At 42.4% G+C, this 25229-nt stretch overlaps 1 protein-coding gene across 1 annotated transcript in view; it reads left to right on the plus strand.

The window, feature by feature from the left end:
- Positions 1-2128: 2128 nt before the first annotated feature.
- Positions 2129-25229, plus strand: part of LOC119789158 (cyclic nucleotide-gated cation channel beta-1-like) — a 43255-nt gene continuing 20154 nt past the window's right edge. The window contains exons 1-16 of the mRNA XM_038293952.1: positions 2129-2236; positions 3416-3497; positions 4538-4559; positions 4640-4685; positions 4774-4879; positions 5164-5183; positions 5260-5371; positions 15373-15397; positions 15482-15575; positions 16080-16186; positions 16292-16355; positions 19094-19169; positions 19262-19286; positions 23052-23367; positions 23453-23602; positions 23703-23756. Of these exons, the coding sequence (XP_038149880.1) occupies positions 3417-3497; positions 4538-4559; positions 4640-4685; positions 4774-4879; positions 5164-5183; positions 5260-5371; positions 15373-15397; positions 15482-15575; positions 16080-16186; positions 16292-16355; positions 19094-19169; positions 19262-19286; positions 23052-23367; positions 23453-23602; positions 23703-23756 (1298 nt within the window). The 5' untranslated portion in view covers positions 2129-2236; position 3416. The remainder of the gene's footprint in view (positions 2237-3415; positions 3498-4537; positions 4560-4639; positions 4686-4773; positions 4880-5163; positions 5184-5259; positions 5372-15372; positions 15398-15481; positions 15576-16079; positions 16187-16291; positions 16356-19093; positions 19170-19261; positions 19287-23051; positions 23368-23452; positions 23603-23702; positions 23757-25229) is intronic.

The following is a 25229-nucleotide window of genomic DNA, read 5'->3' on the forward strand; positions in this document are numbered from 1 at the left end:
GAATCCACAAAGTCTGCTGTGAAGCACAATGGTCGTGGCATCATTCTATGGGGAGGATTTGATGAGAGGATGGATGGAGCTACAGCTTCGTTCAAATAACATCAGTTGACTTTGAGTAGAAGTTATATTTCTGCTTGGTAAATACTGTCCAAGTAAGTGTAGTAATATAAATAAACCACATAATCCTACTGCTGAATCTGTGACTCAAAGAGGACTGTTCAATTTGGTGTTCAGTCTGTGACTAGTAAGGAATCAGACAGGTGGTTGTGTTTTAGACATTCTGGATACGGGAACCTAAACGGAAAATTGGTCGTTCCAGACATCATTCAAACAAACTTTAGTTTAAAGGTTGCTTGGAGGGCCAAAAAAAAGGACAAAAATTACTGTGGACGATCTCAAAGACTTTAAGATGGAAACCAAACCAGGAAGATGTGCAGGAAACTGCATGAGAAAAAAAAAAAAAAACACCCAAGACTCACTATCATTGTTCATCTTTTTAATACAGTCTCATTTATTTATGCAAATTGAATATCTTTTCTCTCTATTAAAGTGAATGAAGATGGTTTTATTGCTGTAAATGAACTAGGAGGAGACAAATGTCTTTGTCCAGTGTCCTGCTGCTCTGTATGTCGGAGGTAATCAGGATTAGCCTCCATCACAGATCATCCACAGCAGCTTTACGTCTGCATCTGCTCTCTCCTCCATTCCTCACACTTATGGCTCGTATCCAGCTTTGCAGACCTGTGGTCTCCTGCACACTCCCATACTGTCTGGAGACAACCTGTGCGCTGACCTTTATGTCCCGGGTCCAATCCAGATGTTTGGTCAGGACTGAAGCCTTTGGGGTCCGTGTCCTGGACCTGATGGAGCTTATCCCATGCTGAGCTGATAATAGGATCTACCCACTGCCTCCTGGCCCTCCAATGCTTTTGCAGATGAAAGCAGGTCTGATTGGAAAGTGGTGGGATCAGTCGAAGCAGACGGTTAAGGAGAGGGACTCATCTCTGATATTAGATGATCTTCATGGTCCATTGTTCTTTAAAAATGTTCGGTTTTTTTTTTTTTTTTTTGCTTCCTGAGCCTCACCTGAAAATGTAAAACAAGCTGATAATAGATAAATATTTGTTAAACAAGGGCCAACCTGAACCCCTTTTGATTACCCTGTGACATCATCACATCATGTCTCTTCACCCTCCTCCTTCCTTTCAGGGCGGCGCCTCATTGCAGGGCTGATCTCTTTAATCATTAAACACAACTCCTCTAGTGTGTTCTCGTTGTTGTTGTTTTTTGCCAGTTTTGGTGACTTTAATGCTAATTTAACCGTGAAGCTGGTCATACTTCTAACCAGGAGGTTAAAAACTAAACCAGTTTTTTTTAGAACCGGTATAATAATTATGAGGGAAATCTTCCTGGATTTCCTGCACAGATAAAACTTTCACGCTCTGAAAAAGAGCCTAAATGCTGAGCTTATCCAAAACGCTGTATTACTGCAGCTATCTAGATGAGCAGGGCGTCAAGGTCTCTGGTTTGAATCCCCTCAGAGTCCCAAAACAATGTTCCCCTGATGCTGCAAGCTACTTACTGCTCCCTCCCTTAAAATTGCATTGACAAATAAGTTACTATCAACAGAAATTAGTATGTTGAATATGAATTTACCTTCTTAGCAAAGGCATTTTCACTGTTTCTGCTCATTCTTGAGCATCTTGGAGCACAAAACAGGTGATGGTATCACCATTATGCTAAATAGGATCACAGGTTTGAAATCGTTCAGCACTGCTGCCATCCATTAAAGTCCTGGGTTATTGGTTCTCTCTGGGTTCCTGCAACAGAACAGAAGCATAACTACTCTCTCTAGCCACCTGTCTTCAGTGCCTTTTACTCTGATACCTCTAAATAAATTTTATTTTATTCAATTTCTCTCAGGTGTTGCTTGATTACTCTTGTGGTCTGTGATTTATTTAGACATTGCATTTAAAGTTGTGTTGAAACTGTGTGGGAGGGTGACCCCCAGAGGATACCTGAGATTAATTTGGACAAACTTTTCCTCTGAAGGTGGGTTGATTGTATTTGGTTCTGTGACGTTAATCTGACTGTGGCCCGACCTTCAGGTGATGCAGGTTAATCCTGTTAGCTTCCCCAGGCAGCTGCAGAGGAGATCCGAGCAGATCTGGACTGGCTTCGCCGCGCTCTGAGGTCTCCAAACCATCGGCATGCACAACCACCTGTAGATTCACAGGTAAGGAGACTAGTTAGTGCAAAAAATAAAAGGAAGGTGGAGGAGATAAAGTGGACTTTACTCCAAAGGGCTGATCAGACTCAGTGCTCTGACTGCTTGCTGCACAGTGGTGTGTAAAGCAGCTGGATGATAGATGTGAGGATATGATGCACTGTTTGGTTTATTCCTAAACGTTTCTGGTAAAGCTGCAGCTGTGGGACCAGGTTGGACATGCCCATGGTCCAGTGACTGGACACCGCTCCAGAGACAGAGCTCATTGACTTAATCCAACAGCAATAATTTCAGATTAGGCCCCACCTGATTTCCGATCTATGTCAGGAACCGCAAACAACAAAGAAAGTAGTGATTTGTGGTAAAAAAAAATTGTCTCGAAACAAATACAAATTCTTCCTCTATTCATTCTGCTTTAGTTTGAGCTGATTTGCTGGATCCCTTTGGCTCTTGCTGTTTGTAGTTGTATTCAGAGATCTTTTCTCTGCTCAGGATATAGATCGTTGTCTGTAAAGGGACTGAAGGCTGATTCTTTGGAACCTTTGTGCCTGAATAGTGCTGTGATGTCCCCATTCCCACGAATGAGTGTTTGTGCCGGCAGTGATAAAGCCGTGCGTCAGCTGGCCCGGTTCCTTAGAGCGGCCTGCAGGCTGGAGCTGCACGTCTTGCATCAACTCTTTTGTTGAGCTGGATTATCCAGATAGGACAATGAACAATCAGTGAGGGGGGCTGCAGGGTTGCTTAAAGTCCCCTCCTCCTCCTACATGATGGTCACTGCTGTGTGTCTCTGATCTGAACTGGTTGGATCATCTCCCACCTGTGGAGTTTCCTGGTAAAGCAGCTTATGGAGCTCTGCTATCTCAACAAGCTTACTGCTCTGCTCTCTGATGGAGGGAACTGCTGCTGTAAGATCACCAATCATGTTAAAACCATGTTATGAAATAATACAGATGCTTTCCAGATGTTTGCTATCTGAAAAAAAAAAACAGCAACCAAAAAAAAAAGCATCCCTTAATAAATCCCTTACTCCAGTCAGGAGCTTTCTACATGTGAAGAATCTGTTTAAAAGGAAGTCTGAAAAGTATTTGTTCATATTAGTCGTTATTAAAATCATTATAAAACCAGTACAATGGTAAATATTTCACTATTCAGACTCTTTAGAGGCTGACTGCTGTGTTTGTTGAGCAGGATGTTTACCTGGGTGGTGAAAGTGGTTCCTCAACCTGCCGAAGCTCCAGGAACTGTCGAAACTCCTGGGAACTCTGCTGCTGTAAGATTACACGTGAAATTATTAAGAGTACTATGCAAACATTTTAACCCAGCCCTGGTTACCCTTTCCTGTTGTTCCCAGCAGTCAGACTGTTGGGATGTGTAACATTTTTTAGACCCTTAGCTTTTTGGGATTCCTCAAGATTTTTTTCTGCTTTTTATCTTGATTTCTGACCTTCTGTCTCCATCCATAAAAGAGAGGCATCAAACTATGTTGGTGAAGTCAGGATATATAATTATTATTGTTCAGTCCTGGACTATTGGAAACATACTGATAATTAATGTAAGAAAGAATACGTTTTGCCACTAGTCAAACCATTTTCCATGTAACAAACTAAAAAGTGGAAAAACAAAGAAGTGCAATCAGAAAATGTTCTACTTTGATACCACAAGGAAATAAGAAATAAAAAAAAGATTATATAAGCTCATTAAAGTTGATATTTGAGCAAATTTTGCGTTTCTTTTCAAATATTATAGAAACCAGGATTCAGTCTGAAACAATTAGGATAATGTTGCAGAACCACTTCCTGATCCTACAGCTTCCGGCTCCAGAATCCCAGGGAGTAGACGGGAAAAAATGTTGCCTACTAAGGATCAGATGTGGGATCTAATTTGAACAGAACCGCTGATAATTCTAATACTCCTGGTTCTGTCAGCTCCTCTATCAGGAATTATGCCCATAAAGGGAGGCAGTATTGGTCCATGTGGTCAGCAGGCTTCTCAGATTCAGAACAAGGTTATATGAAGATGGTTCATGCTAACGCACAACCTGTTCAATGCTTGGAAAAACTAGACAAAACTTTAAAGGAAATTAAAACATTTAAACTTTTTAATGTCCTGACTGTAAAGAGTAAGTTGTAATCCAAGTTGTTCATAAATTGTACCTAAAAACAAAACAAAACTGTAGTCTCTGACTCTGGGTTTTATTTTGTCTCAAAATCAGGATGAATGTTTGGTTTTTTAGAAAGAAAATCTACTTGAATGTAACTTCAGTTTCTTTTATTTCGGAATTGTTTTCATTTATTCTCCTCATTCATTCAGGTGTCTGGAAAGAACAAAGAAGGTGAGGACCAACCCTCTTCATCTTTTATGATCTTAACTTCCCAGAAGCGCGGCCATAATTATGTTATCTGATTCTTACAGCTAAGAATGCTTCTGTGAAAAATTCAGAAGAGGCTTCAGAGGACAGGTAAAACATCTCTGCACCAACTTGAACTTCATCCTTATCATGACTCAGCATTTTATAAATGCTGACCTGTGTTTAACTTGGTCTACAGTCAGAACAGCGTTGGTGTGATTGGCTGGCTGTCTAATGGGTTCGTCAGCGCCCTGCCGCAGCCTCCTGGATCCCCTCTGCCTAAGGGGGCCAACTCAGACTCCAGGGTAGGTAACTAATAACCCTGATCCATCCTGCTGATATTTTGCTGGTCTCAGATTAGCTAAAGTTAGGAATCCTATAAATAAAACAATACAAAAAAATTAAAGCACACTGCTAAAGACATGTAATCATCAGAACATGGGAAGGTTCTGATTGGATCAGATGATAAGTGATGCCATTTATTATCCAACAGGACCCCTGGGATCTATTCTTTCTAATTAAACTCATTAGACTGCGTTTAATACTTAAGGCTCATAATGTTATCTGCTTCTTGTTTTCTGCACCCCAGTCAGGAGAAGATGGAGAAAGGTACTGATGCAGTGAACAACATACTATGTGATATCTAATGTGATGTGAGAATGAAATGGGACTGCTTTGCCATCAGGACGGGAGTAATGGGCTGGGTCACTCAGGGCCTGACCAAAGTTCTGCCTCAGCCTGATGAAAAATACAAAGAGGTGACAGTGACCCAGAGCACGACAGAGGAGCATACTGAGGTGAGTGTTCCTCCTCCTTCCACCAGGAAAACATCCTGTCCCAATGGGACAGATTCAAAGATAAGGGGTTCAAAGGAGTTCACAAGTGGAGCTTATCCTGCCCACCATCTCAGAAACTTGCTTGCAAAAAAGTTAGAAAAAAACTCAAACCTGGTGAATCCATTAATGCTTAACCTTCAAATGAGGTCAGCTTCAGGCAAAGTTGTACCTTCCTTTTCTTCCAAAAGATCAAAACAAGTAACAGGCAACAGAATTTCCGTAATTCATTTAGTTATTAAGTGGTTTGTAAATATTTTTATATTTGTCTGCAAATAAATCTGATCGCGAGAGGAGAACGTGTTTTTTAAAATCTTTTATTCTTTACAATTTTTTTTTTTTATTTTCATAAAAAAGAAATTAGGTTCATTCTTTTCTATAAATTATGAAAATAAACACCTTTATCTGCCTTATTAATTATTACATGCAATTAAATTCAATTGTTTTATAGGTTAAAGATACTCTACATAAAGAAAGCAAACAAATTAATAATTAATCCATATTCTTACAATTAGAATCACTGCATGGACTCAGTCATTTATTAACATCGGTACATAAAATATTATAATACAAGGTAGGAATATTAGTTTGACTTTTAAAATATAACACAGAGAATATTTCAAACATTACAAAATATCTACCTGTTCAAAAGGTGTCTGAGAGAATAGCTCTACCCTCAGAAAGAGATAAAGAGCAGAGCTAAAAAGTAGTAAAAAGAGTGAAAGATCTACCAAACATCTTGAACGTATCTAACTTTCACATACACAATATCACCAATTCCCTCAGATATTGTTCACAAACTCTAAATCTATGAAAGTGAGCACTTAGATAATCCATCCCACCTCACAGGTGTGCTATGTCAATATGCTGATTAGACACCATGATTAGTACACAGGTGTGCCTTAGACTGCCCACCATAAAAGGCCGTTCTGAAAGGTGCAGTTTTATCACACAGCACAATGCCACAGATGTCAGAAGATTTGAGGGAGCATACAATTGGCATGCTGAGAGCAGGAATGTCAACCAAACGTGTTGCTTGTGTATTGAATGTTCATTTCTCTACCATAAGCCGTCTCCAAAGGTGTTTCAGATAATTTGGCAGTAAATCCAACCAGCCTCACTATCGCAGACCATGTATAACCACACCAGCCCAGGACCTCCACATACAGCATGTTCAGCTCCAAGCTTGTCTGAGACCAGCAGCCACTCAGACAATTGGTTTACATAAACAAAGAATTTCTGCACAAACTGTGAGAAACTGTCTCAGGGAAGCTCATCTGCATGCTCGTCGCACTCATCGGGGTCTCCACCTGAGTCCAGTTCATTGTCGTAACTGACTTGAGTGGGCAAATGCTTACATTTGCCGGCATCTGGCACGTTGGAGAGGTGTATTTTATTGATATAACTTTGAATGCAGAGAGATACCGTGACGAGATTGATGTGCCATACTTCCAAGAATATCGCCGTATTGTAGCAGGATATTCACGGCCCCCTGTTGCAAGGATCTGTACACAATTCCTGAAGGCTAAAAACGTCTCAGTTCTCGCATGGCTGGCATACTCACTGGACAAGTCACCCATTGAGCATGTTTAGGATGCTCTGGATCAGCCTTTACGACAGCGTGTGCCAGTACCTGCCAATATCCAGCAGCTTTGCAGAGCCATTGAAGAGGAGTGGACCAACATCCAACAGGCCACAGTTTACAAGCTGATCAACTCTATGCAAAGTAGATGTATTGCACTCTGTGAGGCAAATGGTGGTCACACCAGATACAGACTGGTCCTTCACCAGTAAAACAAAACTGCACCTTTCAGAGTGGCCTTTTATCGTGGGCAGTCTAACACAAACCTGTGCACTAATCATGGTGTCTAGTCAGCATCTTGATATGGCACACCTTTGAAGTGGGATGGATTATCTCAGCAAAGGAGAAGTGCACACTTTCACAGATTTAGACTGGTTTGGGAAAAATATTTGCAGGAAATGGTTATATTGTGCATGTGCAAAAAGTTTTAGATCTTTGACTTCATCTCATGAAAAATGTGAGCAAAACCAAAAGTGTTTTAGAAGACTGTGTGCGTTTAGATGCACTAGTTCCAGATATCTCATCAGTTGAATCTTCCTCGGTCAGAAGGAATATGCCAACTCCATCGGTGCAGCTCAAAAGTTTATTAATGGAATAGAAGCAGGTACATTGGAGATGATGGTACAAATGATGAGGTTTATATTTGCTTTTCTTATGGATATGTATATGGATGTGTGGTTATCTGAAACAGAATAAACAATAAATATGCATATTTATAGCTATGCAGGCAAAACAGGGGCATATAGATGAAGGATGAAATTGGCTTGTAATACCAAATAAATCCACTGGAGGTCGCCATCACATCACACATGCATTATTAATCAAACGTAATAAGCATTTAACTGACAAAACCGTCAGAAAATATGAAATAAACGGCGATGCCCTCATTTACTAATAAAATGGAAATATATCTAGCAAAGTGTAACAAAGAACTTCAGTTATTATAAGTATATTCTTGCATTGTCAGTAACCAGAGAAACTAAAGGACAATTTAACCTCCTGGGTTAATAACTGACAGAAAAGAAACACAATATCGGACTTAAAATGTATACTTACATCGTAAAGAACGCACACAGGTTTCATACACACTGGATTGAAGTAGGATTAATGGTGGATGCTATTTTGTGCCACCGAACCACCCAGAAGCATGGAAAACACAACTTATTCAGCTACGTAAAATTAGAACTACAAAATGAACAGATGCATCATGGGTAATGTGGTACTAAAGAAACGGACGGACTTTTAACAGCCGCCCCTGTATTTGCAACAAATACACACATGCAAAGTCCGCTAGTTTGAAGAAGTATTCAAATCTTCAGGTACCTCAGGAAGCTCTACCAGTTTGGTTACCGGGCGGAGGTAGATACTGTCCTTAACCTTCACCTCAGCAGCTCGAACAACGCCATCCTTCCCAGGGAAAACCTTCGTGATGATCCCAACAGGCCACAGTCCTCTGGGAAGATTGGAATCAACGATCATCACAATTTGTCCCACAGCAGTATTTTCAGTCGATTTCCTCCATTTCTGTCGTAACTGAAGTCCTGGGAGGTAGTTCTGGATAAAGCGTTTCCAAAAATGATCACTGACGATCTGACTGTGTTGCCATCTTCTCTTGGACAGGGCATCATGAGAACCATATACTGCCTGCGGTAGTCCTGCATCACGCCGCCCCATTAACAGAAGATTTGGTGTGATGGGGTCTGGATCAGCCACGTCAGAGGAGGCATAACCGAGAGGTTTAGAGTTAAGGATGCCTTCAACCTCTATGAGAGCTGTTAGAAGCACTTCCTCCGCCACAACTTGGTCTTTCAGGACAACTTGTAAAGCTGATTTGACTGACCTGATCTCCCTTTCCCAGGCTCCCCCAAAGTGTGGAGCATGCGGCGGATTGAAGTTGAAGTTGATGGTCTGTTTGGCTAACTGTTGCTGCAACACTGGGGCCATGTGTTCAAAGGCGCTCTGCAGTTCTTTGTATCCTCCCCTGAAATTGGTGCCTCTGTCAGACCACAGCTCGTACGGCTTCCCCCGGCGAGCAACAAACCTACGTAAAGACATCAGGAAAGAGTCGGTGTCGAGGCTAGGGAGGAGATCCAAGTGAACACATCGAGTAGTCAGACATTTGTAGATGATCCCCCAGCGTTTCTCTCTTCGACGTCCAATCTTAACTAGGTAGGGTCCAAAACAATCTACTCCTGTAGACCAGAATGGGGGTTTGTAGCTTCTCAGGCGAGCTGAGGGAAGGTCAGCCATCTTTGGTGTGGAAGGTGAGGCGCGCCATCTCCTACAGTCCACACACTGGTACTGGTGTTTCTTAATGGCCTGTCGACCTTTAAGGATCCAATATGTGCGGCGTATTTCAGCATAGAGTCTCTCTGCACCTGGGTGGAATAGCTGAGCGTCGTAGTGCTTTATGATGAGTCGAGTCAGAGGATGATCAGGAGCTAATACAACTGGATGGATGCTGTCAAAATCTACATCCATCGCTTGGCGTAGGCGTCCTCCAACTCTGATCAGTCCACTGATGCTGTCATATTCAGGGGAGAAAGCATTAAGACGACTGGTTGGGTGCACAGAGTCACCAGCTTGGAGGGCTCTGACCTCTTCTGGGAAGCTGTCCTCCTGTGCAGAGCGAAGCAACTTGTTCTCCACCTCCAGACGCTCCGCAGCAGTGAAGGAGGTGGCAGCCGCCCCATGCAGAGATTGATGAGTGGCCAGAAGCAGGTCCTCTAATGAATTGCTCTGTGCAGGATCTGGTAAATTTCGAGATATAGATGTAAAGCTACAAAAAACAGTCTTTCTGAGTTCTTCACTGCCACAATGTGAAAACTCCGTTGGGGGTTTCGGCCAGGTGTCAGGACTCTTTGTGAGAAAGTGTGGGCCCTGTGACCAGCGGCTGGAGATGGTGAGCTCTGACAGCAGTTTCCCTCTTGTGATGTCATCAGCCGGATTTTCATCAGAGTTCACATACCCCCACTGCTCTGGGGAGGTCAACTCCTGTATTTCACTAATCCGAGTCTCAACAAAAACTTTGTACCTGCAGGAACTGGACTGAATCCACTGCAGCACTGTAGTAGAATCCGTCCATAGATATATGGAGTGGAGTGGTAATGAAAGCTCAGTTTGGAGCACTTTAGCTAGTTGGGCTCCGGTCAACGCAGCACACAGCTCCAGTCTGGGAATCGACACCTGCTTGCGGGGTGCAACTCTGGAGCGTGCCATGATGAAGGAGGTCGAGATGTGTGCCTGTTGCTCTGTGGTTCTCAGATAGGCAACAGCTCCATAGGATCTCTCGGAGGCATCACAGAAGATGTGAACCTCGTTTGTAGTACCCGTGACGCTGTGAGGGCTGTAACAGCGAGGGATGGCGATATGCTGGAGATGAGACAGTTCTTCCTCCCATTCAATCCACAACTGAAGCAGATTTCCTTCTATGGGCCCATCCCATCCTCTCTCTGTACTCCACAGGGCCTGCACAATGAGCTTTGCTCTTGTGGTGTAAGGACAGATATAACCCAGAGGGTCATACTGACTGGCTAGCACCTTATAAATATTGCGCAGTGTGACAGTTGTATAGGACACTGGGCGATGCTTGTATCCCAGGACATCAGTTGGGCAGTGCCAGCTGAGACCCAATGTTGACTCCTGGGGATCAAGGCTACTAAAATTTAACCACAGTTCACAGCCTTCTGACCTGGCTGTACTGGGCAGATGGGCAACCACTTCAGGGAGGTTGCTGGCCCACTGTCTTATCTCAAATCCACCTTGGAGGAGCAACTCTCTCATCCTGTCGATAAGCAACTTAGCCTCTTGTGGGTCAGAAAGGGACTGCAGGCAGTTGTCCACATAAAATGCTGTATGGACGGATTCATAGATGTCTTTATGAGTGTCTTGATGTTCCCTCACGTGTCTCTGGAGGGCAAACGTAGCACAGCAGGGGCTACACGTTGTCCCAAAGGGCAAGACTCTCCACTCATATACATCTGGCAACCTTTCTGTTTCACCATCTCTCCACAAGAACCGTAGCAGGGGGCAGTCTTCAGGGAGCAGGCGGATCTGGTGAAACATGGCCTTTATGTCTCCACTAACTGCCACAGGATACTGACGGAAGCGGAGGAGTACACCCAGTAGTGTAGGCCCCAGAGGAGGGCCTGGCAGGAGGTAATTGTTGAGGATGGTGCCCTGAAACTCAAAAGAGCAGTTAAAGACCACCCTAGCCTTGTTGTTATGATGTACCATATGGTGTGGTACATACCAAGATTCAGTAGAACTTTTAATCTCTTCTGTAGTCAACTTCACCACATAACCAGAATCAACCAACTTCTTAATCTCCTGGTTGTATGTGCGGGCCAGGTCTGGATGTTTAATCAGCTTCCGCTCTGTGGACCTTAGCAGGCCTTTAACTACTTCTGGAGGGACATGCATCTGAGGGAAATCTTTCTTCCTCAGCAGAGGAGTGGCGTATCTCTCCACACCATCTACAGGAACCCTGATTGTCTTAGCCTCCAACATGGCTATAGCTTCTCTGTCCTCCTTTGAGCGTGTAACCTCCTTCTCAGATCTATATATGGGAGCGTCCAGTTGCCACAGACGTTGAACATCCTGACGCAGGGCCTCAGCAGGAGAAAGGCATGATATGTTTAGGCAGTGCAAGTCTCCCTGCTGTGTAGGCATACTACTGCTTGGACCTTGGATGGCCCACCCTAGCTTGGTGCAAACAGCTACAGGAGCATGGGCGGGGCCACGCCTGACTGGACGAACAGGAGTTATAAGGTGAGCATTATCTGAACCAATTAACACTAGAGGCTGTATCTGATTGAATCCCTCCAGCTGCACTGGCTGTAAGTGGTAATACTTCTCCTTCAGGAGCTCCACTGGACACGACTGTTCAGCTAGGCTGAGCTGTTCAGCAGTAAAGGCATGTGCTATTTTATAACGTCGCTTTGGTTGGGCCTTCGGGGATACCTGGAATGAGACGTAGCCCCCCTTTATCTGGATCACATCTTGACGGATGGTGCGCAGAGATAGAGTTTCCTCCTCTGGGCATAAGCCTAGTAACTTAACTGCAGCTGGGAGTATGATGGTCTTCTCTGAGCCGTCATCAAGGAGAGCATACGTGTCTAAAGATTTCTTCTGATGGTGTAACTGAATGGGCACCACCTTGAGTATTACACGACCAGAGTGACTGACAGGATCCAGAAATACTCTTCTGGTACTCACTGTTAGGATGTTAGGGTCCCGCCTTCTAGCCTCAACCAGGTCATGAAGCACTAATAAGTGCTGTTCTCCACAGGTGGTGCACAGCTTCTTCAGAGTGCACTGTTCCGGAGTGTGTTTACGGCCACAGCGCCAGCATCTGGAATTATCCTTTAGCCATGTGGCGACAGCTGTGAGGTCCAGCTTCTTAAAGTTTACACAGCCACTGAGGTAGTGTTCTGTTCCTTCACAGTATGGGCAATATGGCTTAAACTTTTGTTTCTTCTTGGAAGGGGAAGAAGAACTAACAGCTTCTGCCTTGATATATGTCTTTGTCGGCATTTGAGAAGGATCTGTGCCATAATATATGGATGCAGACTTACTCTGTGCTTTGGACCCTGTAGATGCTATGGAGTTACTTCTCCCCGGTCGTGGTCTGTCTGATGACTGTGTTTGAGTGGCTTGCCTTGATAGCTGAAGAACTTGGGACTTGCGTTCGAGCCATTCAGACAGGTCATACATGTTGTATGTGCGGCTGCTCCCAGTGCGTATAATGCCACGTGTGATACAGTACTCGATGAAACTGTCTCTGTAGCTAGGAGGGAGTTTGGTGAGTAACCTGTCTACATGTGAACCACAATGGAGCTCACTGGCTGCTACATCATCCATAGTACTGAGGAGACCTACAAGGCTAGACACTGCCAGGGAGAAATCTTCAAAGGCTTGAGGGTCACCAACCTTAACAGGAGAGCAGTTAAGGATAGCACTGAGTTCACTCTGGATTAACTGTCGAGGCTGTCCATATCTCTGTTCTAAGGCTCGAATTGCACTAGTGTAGGAAGTGCGGTCATGAATATAGCGCCTAGCAACTTGTAGAGCACATGGATGCTCTAAATGATCCAGCAGGATGTGATATTTATATTCCTCAGTGAGGTGTGCATGAGGCCCTAGCAGGCTGTCCAATCCTTTCTTCAGAAGTGCAAATTCACTCTCTCGGCCTGATTTGAATGTGACCAATCTAGGCTTTGGGATGCCGTATGATGATGCCACAATCATCTCCATCAGGTTTGGCTGGTTGACTTCTTCCGTCAAACGTAGTGGGGCTGTTGTCTGATATGCACCTGGAGGTGTTGGATAGGCCGCAGAGTAATGGCTGGGAAAATCAGTAGGTGGAGCAGCATATTGCTGGCTATAGTTCTGCTGTGCTGCCGCTCCCTGTGGTTGCTGATACAGAGGCGTAGCAGAGGCCGCAGCAAGGTTGTATGATGCTCCAGAGTGCACCTGGTTGGTGCTGCTTGGTAACTGCGGATGTTGGTATCTCTGACTGAATAAAGACTGAGCGTGATGTGGTTCGAGCTTCCCAAGCTGCTTAGATTGTGATACTTGGATGTCAGGTTGTAGAGCAGGCTGTATCACATGTCTCACTCTAGGAGGCGGAGCTGGTAACGATGCTGACTGACCTACTGGCTGGAAGGCTGTGTCTATCCGAGGCTGGGACATAGGTGGTGGCTGAAACGTATGCTGAGGTGCTGCAAGTACATCTGGCTGTGGAACTGGCCATGGTGCTGTCTGTACCGTGGGGCTTGCCTTTAGCGATGATAAGGATGCAGCAGGTTCTACTGGTCTTAGTAGGTTCACAGGTGTTCTGTTGTCCTGCCTTGCTGGTGCCAGGATGTTCAACTGATCCCTGGTATGACTGCTGTGTATATCCACACTGCTAGACTGTGGTAGGAATGCAGGAAGGGATTCTGCTCTATTATGTTGTTGAACATGACTGTGGGGCACGAGAGGGCTGCATGACCTACATGTTCGCTCTAGTTGCTCCACACGCTTGGTTAATGCACCACTGGTCTCCTTCATGGTAACTTGCATCTCATTCATTGCTTCTAAAACACTGCCCCATACTGCCTCCATCTTATCCCATCTTCTTTTCTTATCCTTATAAGATTCTTCTGAGCTGCTGCTTGTTGATGACTCTGACTCCTCTGGATCAGGTAGGTCATGCTCATACTCCGCCAGATGTCCCGGAAGCTTCCTGCTCCTGCGTGGACGGGGACTATGCTCATGACTTTTCTCCTGAGGAATGTTGTCTTGTGAAGATGTCATGTTGTTGATTCGACCAATGAGATCCGGCTCGAAGGACCACTTGTAGAAGACTGTGTGCGTTTAGATGCACTAGTTCCAGATATCTCATCAGTTGAATCTTCCTTGGTCAGAAGGAATATGCCAACTCCATCGGTGCAGCTCAAAAGTTTATTAATGGAATAGAAGCAGGTACATTGGAGATGATGGTACAAATGATGAGGTTTATATTTGCTTTTCTTATGGATATGTATATGGATGTGTGGCTATCTGAAACAGAATAAACAATAAATATGCATATTTATAGCTATGCAGGCAAAACAGGGGCATATAGATGAAGGATGAAATTGGCTTGTAATACCAAATAAATCCACTGGAGGTCGCCATCACATCACACATGCATTATTAATCAAACGTAATAAGCATTTAACTGACAAAACCGTCAGAAAATATGAAATAAACGGCGATGCCCTCATTTACTAATAAAATGGAAATATATCTAGCAAAGTGTAACAAAGAACTTCAGTTATTATAAGTATATTCTTGCATTGTCAGTAACCAGAGAAACTAAAGGACAATTTAACCTCCTGGGTTAATAACTGACAGAAAAGAAACACAATATCGGACTTAAAATGTATACTTACATCGTAAAGAACGCACACAGGTTTCATACACACTGGATTGAAGTAGGATTAATGGTGGATGCTATTTTGTGCCACCGAACCACCCAGAAGCATGGAAAACACAACTTATTCAGCTACGTAAAATTAGAACTACAAAATGAACAGATGCATCATGGGTAATGTGGTACTAAAGAAACGGACGGACTTTTAACAAGTGTTGTGTTTCTATTTTTGTTGAGTGTATATTTGGATAGCTACGATTTCCTTTGTGAAGACAACAGGTCCCCCCTAGGGGCGCCCCTCACAGTTTGAGATAAAAAAGGATAAAAAAAACGTGTTTAGTTAGGTTGAAGAATAAAAAATGAATGTATTTAGTTCAGCTTTAATTATCTGTTATGAAGGTTGAAAAATGAGACAATACAAGAAAGTATTCTTAAAAAAACTTTTCTATCACTGTTTATATGTGGATGCTTGGCTGCTTACAGGTGCTGGACGTGGCAACATTACCAGGTAGGTTTTGTTTTTTTAATCTAACCTTTTAAATCAAGAAGAACCAATCTCTTAACAACCAATGTTGTATCCTATAAAATACAGATTATGACCCTCTTCCACACATCCCTGTAGTGGATGTAGTGTCAGAGGAGGAGGCGTCAGAAGTGGAGAGTTTGACCCCTCAGTTTCCTCCTCAGTGAGTAGGACCTTTCCCACCTCCTCACAGCAACTATGCAGAACAGTTTTATTGTTCAGTACTACAGTCAGGGCAAATGATATCCAGGCTATGGCTAATTCTCCCCTGGCCAGTAGGGTACCAGACATACTTGTTAAATCTTCAGAGATGTTGTTTTGGTCATGAATCAGTCTACTTTTTTATATATCAAACTTAAAATCATAAACATTATCTTTTAAATTCCTTCCTTTGATACATTTATATTTACAATCAGAAATAATAAAGCTTTAAATCAATCTTTGCTCTGGGCCCCAGGTGATTGGGCCACCCCTGACTACAGGAGACATAATTCAACTCAAACTCTTATGCAGCAGCTCTGAGCTGCTTTGTTCAAAGCCTGAGCAGTTCTGAACCATTACTCTTATGTTTTCAACGCTGGCCTGACCCACTGATTTCATACACAAAATAAATGAATGTTCTACTAAATGAAAGTAAAGGTTCTACTAAACCTCATTTCTTCTGCAGAGTGGTGAGCTGGATAAAGCAGATAATCCCTCAGCCAGTGATTCCGCCCCCTAGTGGCATGCAAATGGAACCTCCACCAAAAGCCAAACGTACTTCTTTAGAGAAAAGTAAAAAAAAAAATGATGAAGCTTCACTTGCAGAAAAGAGAAAAATCTAACTTTTTTACAGTAAACTTTTGATGCAATACGTTTTTATATTTTTCTCACCTGCAGCTCTTTCTCCTCCACCTGAATCTCTGAGTGGAATCTCACTGGATACTGAAAGCAAGGCTTCTGGGTAGGTCTGCAGTAATTTGGGAAAACAGTAAACTTGTTTCCAAGCCCCCTGTGCTGTATGTGATCCTGCTCTGAAAAACCCAAAGATTTCAACTGTCCACAGAGCGCCTTGAAGGTCTGCAGAAATATGTCCCTTTTAGAACCTCTGGCTCCAAGAACCAGGGGCAGGGTCCTGACTCTGGAAAAAAAAAAATCATTAATGCTATAGATTTTATACCGATCAGAGTAGCAAATCATAATATGTCAACATTACAAAGAGGAAACTGTTTTTTCCAGACATTATTTCAAACAGAACAAACACAGTCATACATTACATAGTCCCTACAACATGTCCTGGGCCTCCTCCTGGTGGCATGTGCCTCGGACACCTCCTGAGTGAGGCATCCACGGGCATCTGAAAAGATGTTTGATCCACCTCAGCTGACTCCTTTCAATGTGGAGGAGAATCGGCTCTACTCAGAGCCTCTCCCTGATGATTGAGCTCCTCATCCTATCTCCAAGGGAGAGCCCAGCCACCCATCAGAGAAACCATAATTTCAGCTGCTTGTATCCAGGATCTTGTTCTTTTGGGCATCATCCAGATTTCATGGCAATAGGTGAGGGTAGGAACGCAAAACTACAGGAGAGCTTTGCCTTTTTGTTCAAGTCTATCTTTTCCATGACATACTGGTGCCGCATGCCGCACTGATCCATCTATCGATCTCCCACTCTTCTACCCTCACTGGTATACAGGCCCTAAGATACTTGAACTGCTCCACTTAAAGGAATAGTACACCCAAAACATGATTAGCCTTCATTTTCTACTCACCTCCATGCTGAACAACACTCTGGAGTACTTTTTTGATATCTCAAATGCATCTGGAGATCTGGGAGGCTTCTTGCTGTCTGCTGACATTCAAATAATGGAGGTCCATGGCGCCCGAGACAGAAAGGTCCATAAAAGTCCACAAAAACGTGTCAATATTCCTCCATACTGCTCGTCCAATGTAATCCAAGTGTCCTGAGTGGGTAGCATCCAGAATTTACCTCGAAACGAAGTCATTTAGAATGTTTTTAGAGCATAAACAGTAGTGTATAGGATTTCCTAATAGCGCCCCCATGCGCGCTCACGATTCTACGGAAGCCGGCAGACCAAACCAGCGCATTCAGCTCGGCAAAGAACTCATGCTCTTCCTCAACACTGAAGTCCTCAGACATTTTTCTTTCGTTGTTTCTTTCTTTGCACAGGTAAACAGCACATTTCTTCTTCTACGCTTGCATTATCGGCAGACCAGACGCTGAATGCGCACTTTCTTCCGGTTTGGTCTGCCGGCTTCCGTAGAATCGTGAGCGCGCATGGGGGCGCTATTAGGAAATCCTATACACTACTGTTTATGCTCTAAAAACATTCTAAATGACTTCGTTTCGAGTAAATTCTGGATGCTACCCACTCAGGACACTTGGATTACATTGGACGAGCAGTATGGAGGAATATTGACACGTTTTTGTGGACTTTTATGGACCTTTCTGTCTCGGGCGCCATGGACCTCCATTATTTGAATGTCAGCAGACAGCAAGAAGCCTCCCAGATCTCCAGATGCATTTGAGATATCAAAAAAGTACTCCAGAGTGTTGTTCAGCATGGAGGTGAGTAGAAAATGAAGGCTAATCATGTTTTGGGTGTACTATTCCTTTAAGGCAGGAACTTTCTCCCAACCTGAAGGGGACAAGCCACATTTTTCTGGTTGAGCACCATGGCCTTGTACTTGGAGGAGCTGACTGTCAACAGGGTCGCTTCACACTCGGCTGCAAACCGCCCCAGTGCATGCGGTAGGTCTTGGCACGAGGGAGCCAACAGAACCAAGCCATGCGCAAAAAGCAGGGAATAGATCCACCGACCCTCGAAGCAGAGCCTCTTAGGCTCTTGTCTGCACCTAGAAATCTTGCACATAAAGGTTATGAACAGGACCAGTGGCAGAGGGCAGCCCTGTCAGAGTCCAATGTGCACCAGGAACAGATCTGACAGGGTCTCCCATCCTCCAATATGAATGTCCTAGGGAAACTCCTGAACATCCTGCAGTTTGCTTATGCGTATGGGGTTGGGGTTGAGGATGCTTCAACAATCCCAGAGTTTTTAACAAATAGTTAAATTGCCTATTACTGCAAAGTCTGTTAGATAGTCATTTTTTTATTGTCAAAGATGAATATTGCTTTTTAAATTAATCAGTTCTTTCTTTTTATGTGATGTTTAAATGTTTTCTGTAGTTGCTTTGATGTGTGTCATGTTTTTAATGAGATTCTCTTTCTCTCTCACTGTATTCTCCTGTAAAGAATTGAAATTCTCCTGTATGTGAATCTACAAACCGGCCTGATTTCAGTGAGCTGAGTAGTGGTGACAGAAAACCAAACAGCTGAAAGTGTCATTTTATATACATTTCTAAACAATAATTATATATATATTGCTATTTTGGCAGCAAATTATTGTAAATATGACCTCTTAAACAGTTTATGTTGAAGGTTCTCAGTACAATTAAAATGTAATGTCATCAGGATGGGCAGTAAAGCACACTGTTTTCCCAAAGCACCATGCAGACTTAAAGATGACAGATTTGGGAACCTGATTAGCATACAATATTTATCAATGGGTTTTGTAATGTTCTTTAATGCACTATTTTAGCTTCCTAGTGCATGGAAAGAGAATGATTGTTTAATTTTTCCCACCCAAATTTCTAAATGTTGCTGTGATTTGTTTCTTCACAGAGTGGTGGACTGGTTTGTGTCAGGGCTGGGTTTGAAGATGCCCCAGCTTGTCCTTCCACCCAAAGATGAAGCTGAGGTGTTTATTCATTTGTCCTGAACTTGGTTTGATACTACGACTTTCCAACCTTAGGAGACTGATTCTGTATTTCTTTCCTAATGTTTCATCAGAGTGCCACCGGGGGGCTGCAGAAAGGTGAGTCCAGGTTTACTTTATCCAACTCTTCTTTCTTTTACTCTAGAAAACTGATTAGTGTCTGCTGGTTGAGAACAATGCCGGGATCTTATATAAGCAGAAGAAGGTTGCTGACCTGAGGTCACAGTGGTCATGATTCAGTTTTCCATATGGGAGCTTTCAAAGTATTCTCTGGACCATTTTGTTCCTCCCCTTTAGTTTGTGAGGAGGCGTTTTGGTCGGACGGTCGGAGCCTAACTCAGTCCCTCTTCTCCTTCTGTTTCAGGGGGGAAGGCGCTGCGAGCCCCTTAAACAGCAGGAGGAGACGGCTGGGGGGCGCTCTGATTCCCACAGACACTTAGAGAGAGAACCAGTACACATTCTGGCAGAGCCATTCTTCTTACTGGGAGCTGCTAAGCTCAGACTATTGAGGCAGCTGTAAAAGATCTAAAACTCACCATCGTACAGTTCTCCATACAGTTTTTCTGATTGTTTTTTTTTTTTTAAAACAACTTAAGCATGCACTGGAACGTTTGTAGCACTATCAGATTTCTTTTTGCTTGTAATTTAAATTTGCACATTTTCTAGTAATTTTTTTTGTAGATTTAATGCACTTTATATACATATATATGTACCTATCTCATCAAGTCTTTACATATTAAATGGCAGCTATGATGATGGTAGTTTGTTGTGTAGTAGAATGCTTTTCATTTGTATTTATTCTTGATTTATTGTAGGAAAATGTATTAAAGTTGAACTTTAAGGCCTATTGCTGAATAATAATTCATGTCTGGTGAAATACAAGCTATAAAGTATGATAAAGAGACACAGAGGATCACATTAAGCAAGGAGAGGAATGGTACTGGGAACCATTGTTATCTCACTGGCAAGGCTAGCCACTTTTAACTGTAGCATTTCGCTTTTTTTTTTTTTTTTTCATTTAAACCCTGTAGAATCACGTTGAGCAGACATGACCTACTGAGATCAGAAATACAACATATAAAATAGTTTGATAGTACAGCTGGATTTCCATAACACAGGTCAAGGTGAAACATCCGCTTCTGGGAACAAATACATACAGCACTCAGCTACCTTTAATAACTTATTGCACATGAATGCAATGACAAATTGGCATTGATCAGATGGTCCTGTGAACTAAGGCCTGGAGGTTAGCTGTGGTTTTGTCCCTAATGATCTAAATCAGAATCAGGAAACATGCATGAGAGACTCGTCAATTGGAACAGGATGAGACAAATAGAACCATGTTGGTTATGAGCTAACAGTAATATCTGCAGGAAGATTCAGTAAGTGGAAATTCTAACCAGACAATTGTGAATCAGCTGGGCCACTTATACTGAATTAATCTAATTCAGGTGAGATACGTTCAGCAAAGGAGAGAGAGTCCGGCCAACAGAACTGTGTAGGGATATACAAAGTTCCTATACATAAAAAGTGGTTGTTTTTAACTGCCCTAAAGTATGTGTACACTACTTGCTTTGACTCCAAGTAGAACCTTGCATATGAATCAGTATTTGCATTTTTGGCTGGTTCCCAGAACTGCAGCTAGACTCCACCTACCGGCTAAAGCAAACTTGCTGCCTTTTCATCTTATTCATGTCTGTATTTTAATGCAGTAATGCATTAGTAATGGAGCCCAGCTTTCACCTGCATGTAAAGAAAGCTATATGAAGACCCTTAATGCGGGTCTCACCTCTGTGAAGAGTCCTGGATATCTGGGTTTGCTGCCTCACCCAAAACTAAACACGTTTAAGGCCTCTCCACTGCTTGACAGCAGACAGTGGAGCCTGTAGTTTACTGTGGCTTTATTCAAACAAAGAAACAACCACAGCATGTCTAAAGCTGTCACTGGATAATCATTGCACCCCTTGGATTCATCCTCAGAGGCTGTTGTCCCCTCTATATACACTAATTTACACTACAATCGCCGGTTGTATTGGTGCCTACGTATGTTTTGAGCTGATCATTGAGCCATGGATTACAGAGGCACACAAAATCATAAAATGGTGATGGATAGATAGTGATGATTAGTTAGTTTATGTACTAGCTAGCCCTATGAGTCTTTAACTGTATTGGAGACGTTCTGTATTTCATCTTTACATGTTTTATAGTGCAGTTTTTAATCAGCCCCAACTAAAGAAATTACATGTCTTATAGAATTATAAAGTTTAAAACTTCACAGGAAGGTTTAAGCACTAAAATGTTTCAGATGAGGGAACAGAAGACAAAAACAATTTTTTGTTGTCTCCAACTTACTTTCAGATTTGTTACTTGCCTCCTCTGTATCGACACTTTGTGCGCAGAGTGAGTGAGGGGGTGAATCCATGCTGAAACCTGTCTGTGTTTCAGCAAACAAAAAAGTTCCCATATCACCTCCCAGGACTGGTCAGGGAACATCTCCTGCTCTCCAACATTTTGGGTGTTTTCTCATGTCACTATCTGGGATTTATAGAGTTTGGAGATTCAATCAGTCATTCAAACCCCCTTAATTTTTATAGGACTACCACCCTGGTTTTCCCTGCTTTCTAACTGACAGGGTGCTGAAGTTAGCATCCTGTTTGCAGGTTCAGTAAGAGCCTACTTTCCTGATTTTACTATTTATATGGAATTAGGTGAGTTTTACTGGAAGTGAGAACAAAACCTTATTACTTTTGAAACATAAAAAAAAAATATTTCAATTTATAAAATCAAAATCAATGTACCATAAAGATTCACTGTCCCTATTATGGTAAAAAAAAAAAAAAAAAGTAGATATAGGAATTTTTTCTCACTCTTTCAAATTACTTATTAACTTTTTATTTTAACATATCAAATACAGTATGCAAAATTAGATTACTGCTGGTATTCCATGAGGAGTTTAAACTCAGCCTTAAGACTGAGCTGGACCTTGCTTTTGTCATGTGTGCTGCAAAGTGGTGTTTATATCCAAGTTAGAAAAAAGGTACCTTGAACTACAAAGGGTTAAGGAATCCAGAGAGTGTTTAAAGAGTGACAGTTTGTGATCCAAGAAACTCAGACTTATTAAAACCAGAGTGAAATATTATCAAATTAGATCTATTCTAAAAGAAACCTTGGCACTATTAAAAGTGCTTGAGGAGTGCAAACACTGTCCAATTATATGACTGAATAGCAAATTCAAAAAGTACTGCAGATACAAAAATTATGTTAACAGACAAACACACAAAACATCAGGAAATGGGAAAATGCTACAAGAAATTTAAACAGCTGCAAGTTAAGAAAAGCTGCAGAAAAGCTCAAGATAACAGAAGTGCTCCAGACCACTAGAGGGAGACGATCACCCATCTCTCTGGGACCAGACCTATGGAAAAGACAAAAATGGGATGCTGAGAGAAGTTTTGGCTCAGAATATATCAAATCTGTAAGGACACTTAAACCAAAGCGAATGTGATCAGAAGGGTGGAAAAGGAAGCAGGAGGCTTCTTACTGTTAGGTCATTTAACATAGGGACTAAGAAATTACAAGGAATCCCACAATCCTTTGCATAACAGGATATATAAGCAAAGCCAATCGCACAGGAATCTAACAAAAACACGTTAATTCTAGTGTACTCTGTGTGACATATTTGAATGTAGGCCTACACATCTTTAGACATAGCAGAACACACGTGTAAGCCTTATAAATATTACTTAAGAATAAACAGACCTCCATCCCATAACCAGCTAGCTCTCTGTTGGGTTTAATCAATGCATTAAAAAAGTAAAACACTTTTCCATTTTCTCTGTATATTACTGACTTCTTCCTCTGTAGCTTCATCTGAACTTCAGCCCGACATGGTTCTGGAGGATGTGGAATCAGATCATGAGGGCCAGCAAACATGTGAAAATGACACCAAAGTTGCAGAAACTCTGAGTCCAACAACAATCCAGCAGCAGCAGGAGGAGACACCGTCCAGCCCCGTCCAGTGTCCCGGAAACTGTGAGCCCAACCAGGATGAGCCGGCATTAGATTGCCTGACTAAAACATCACAAGAAGATGCTGAGACTCAGACCGGCCGCTGGACTCCATTTATTGAAAGCATCAAGAAAGAGGCTGAAGATGTTGCTTTGGCCACTATGGAGGAACGGTAAGGAAGATGCAGAGGCCTGAACAGGAGGAAAGTCTTTTCCTGCTTAATATCCATATAACATGATGCGTAACACCCCCTACAGCCTGCTTCAGGAGCGCATAGAAATGACCCGTCTGGCTGAGGAGGTGGCCCGGCAGACAGCAGAGATGGCTGTTAGACAGTTGGCCAGTGAGGGAACGTCCTTTAAACTCTCACTGGGGAGCCAGGAGCCGCTGGAAGAACCTGAAGCTGAGTAAGACAATCTTTGCATTAGAGAAATGTATACATTTTGGCATATACAAAAACTTTTTGTCTTTAGGAATGAAAGACACAGATTGTCTTTCTGCTTCCAGGCTGCCAGAAACACGAGAAGAAGAAAGCAAGGTGGATCGAGAAGAAGACACAGAGTAGGTCCCAATGCAGGAGTGTGACATATTTCTCCTACTCTCTCTGTGCAGAACAAATTCAATAATCATTTTTAAACTGAGTTAATTATTTCACATTTACATTTCTAGAAGACCTTTTTCCTTTTACTAACTGTCTGTTTCACACAATCGTATTAATTTTACCTCTAATAAGTAAGCAGAGTGTTTGTTTATAACCCAGACAGCAGACATGTTTATTGCCCTGAAGGATCAATGACAACTTTTGTTAAAGGCTAAAAAAAATGAGATAATTGACAAGATGTCATAGCTTTGTAAGCTCCTGATAGGTTCATTCAAAATATCTGGCGATCTGGAAGCAATTAAGGCCCTCATCTGGATATGAATCGACCCCAGAACAAAAGCTATAAAGACCTAATGGAGATGCTGCTGAAGTTACGAGGAATTCATGATTTAGATTAAAACCACTCAAAATGGGCTCAAAGGCCACTTACATAGCAGGAAACTGTTGCTCTGAAGGCAACAGAAAAATACAGATTAATTAGAAGAGGCACTTTCTACCTTGAGAACACCATGCATACTTTGGGGTATGGTGGTGGCAGCATTATGACATGATTGGGGAATAAAGGTTGTACACAAACAGGTCTTCTAAATAGACAATGTCCCTCAGAAAACCTCCAGACTGGTTGCAAAATGCCTCAAACCTGATCCAGTTTGAACAAATCTGTCAGGGAAAATAAACCAACATTCCTGCAAACCTTAGAGATAAATTTGTGGAAGGAAACTCAAAATGTTCGATCCAAATCAGGCAATTTAAAGGGTAATTCTACCAAAAAATGAGATGGAAACTTCTAACCAATCCCTAGTCTGGCAAATATTATCAAATTATTTTGGTAATTCTAACTGACTAATAACAGGAAAAAGTTTTGTCCGATTTAATAACATACAAAAAATAAATAGTCTATTTAAATATCAACTTTACACATTTGTTGATGACCATTTGTTTTTTTATCACTGTATTGTATCCATAATCTTTTAGGGTCAATAGATTAAAAGTCAGGTATTAGTGTTCAATAGTTTTTTAAAATCTTTTATGATCTGATTATCTAAAAGGCTGCTGCTTTGCGTCCATTTTCACCAAATAAAAACTAACAAACGCACAGCACTTACAGCCTGGAATAATCTTATAGAAAATATAACTCTACAACATATATGAGTAAAATAAAAATAAATTGATATTAGGTCTGAACCATGAAAGCAGCCTTCTAGCAGGTTACGCAGCAGATTCTTAAATCCCGCGAGGCTTGTCTCAGCAGCGTCGCAACACTGCACCATAGCAACCACAGCTTCCCCTAGCAACCGCCGACCTGCCCCCCACCCCCTCTCCCGTCCTCCCTTCGGCTGCCCCGGTAACAGCAGCCGCTTCCTGATGAACAGAAGCAAGCTGGGGATGTTTTTCTCACCTGAATGGAATTAGCTGACCTGTTTAAGGTCCAG

Source organism: Cyprinodon tularosa, unplaced genomic scaffold (assembly GCF_016077235.1).
Source record: "Cyprinodon tularosa strain WSP-4 unplaced genomic scaffold, ASM1607723v1 ctg332, whole genome shotgun sequence".
NCBI classification, from domain to species: Eukaryota; Metazoa; Chordata; class Actinopteri; order Cyprinodontiformes; family Cyprinodontidae; genus Cyprinodon; species Cyprinodon tularosa.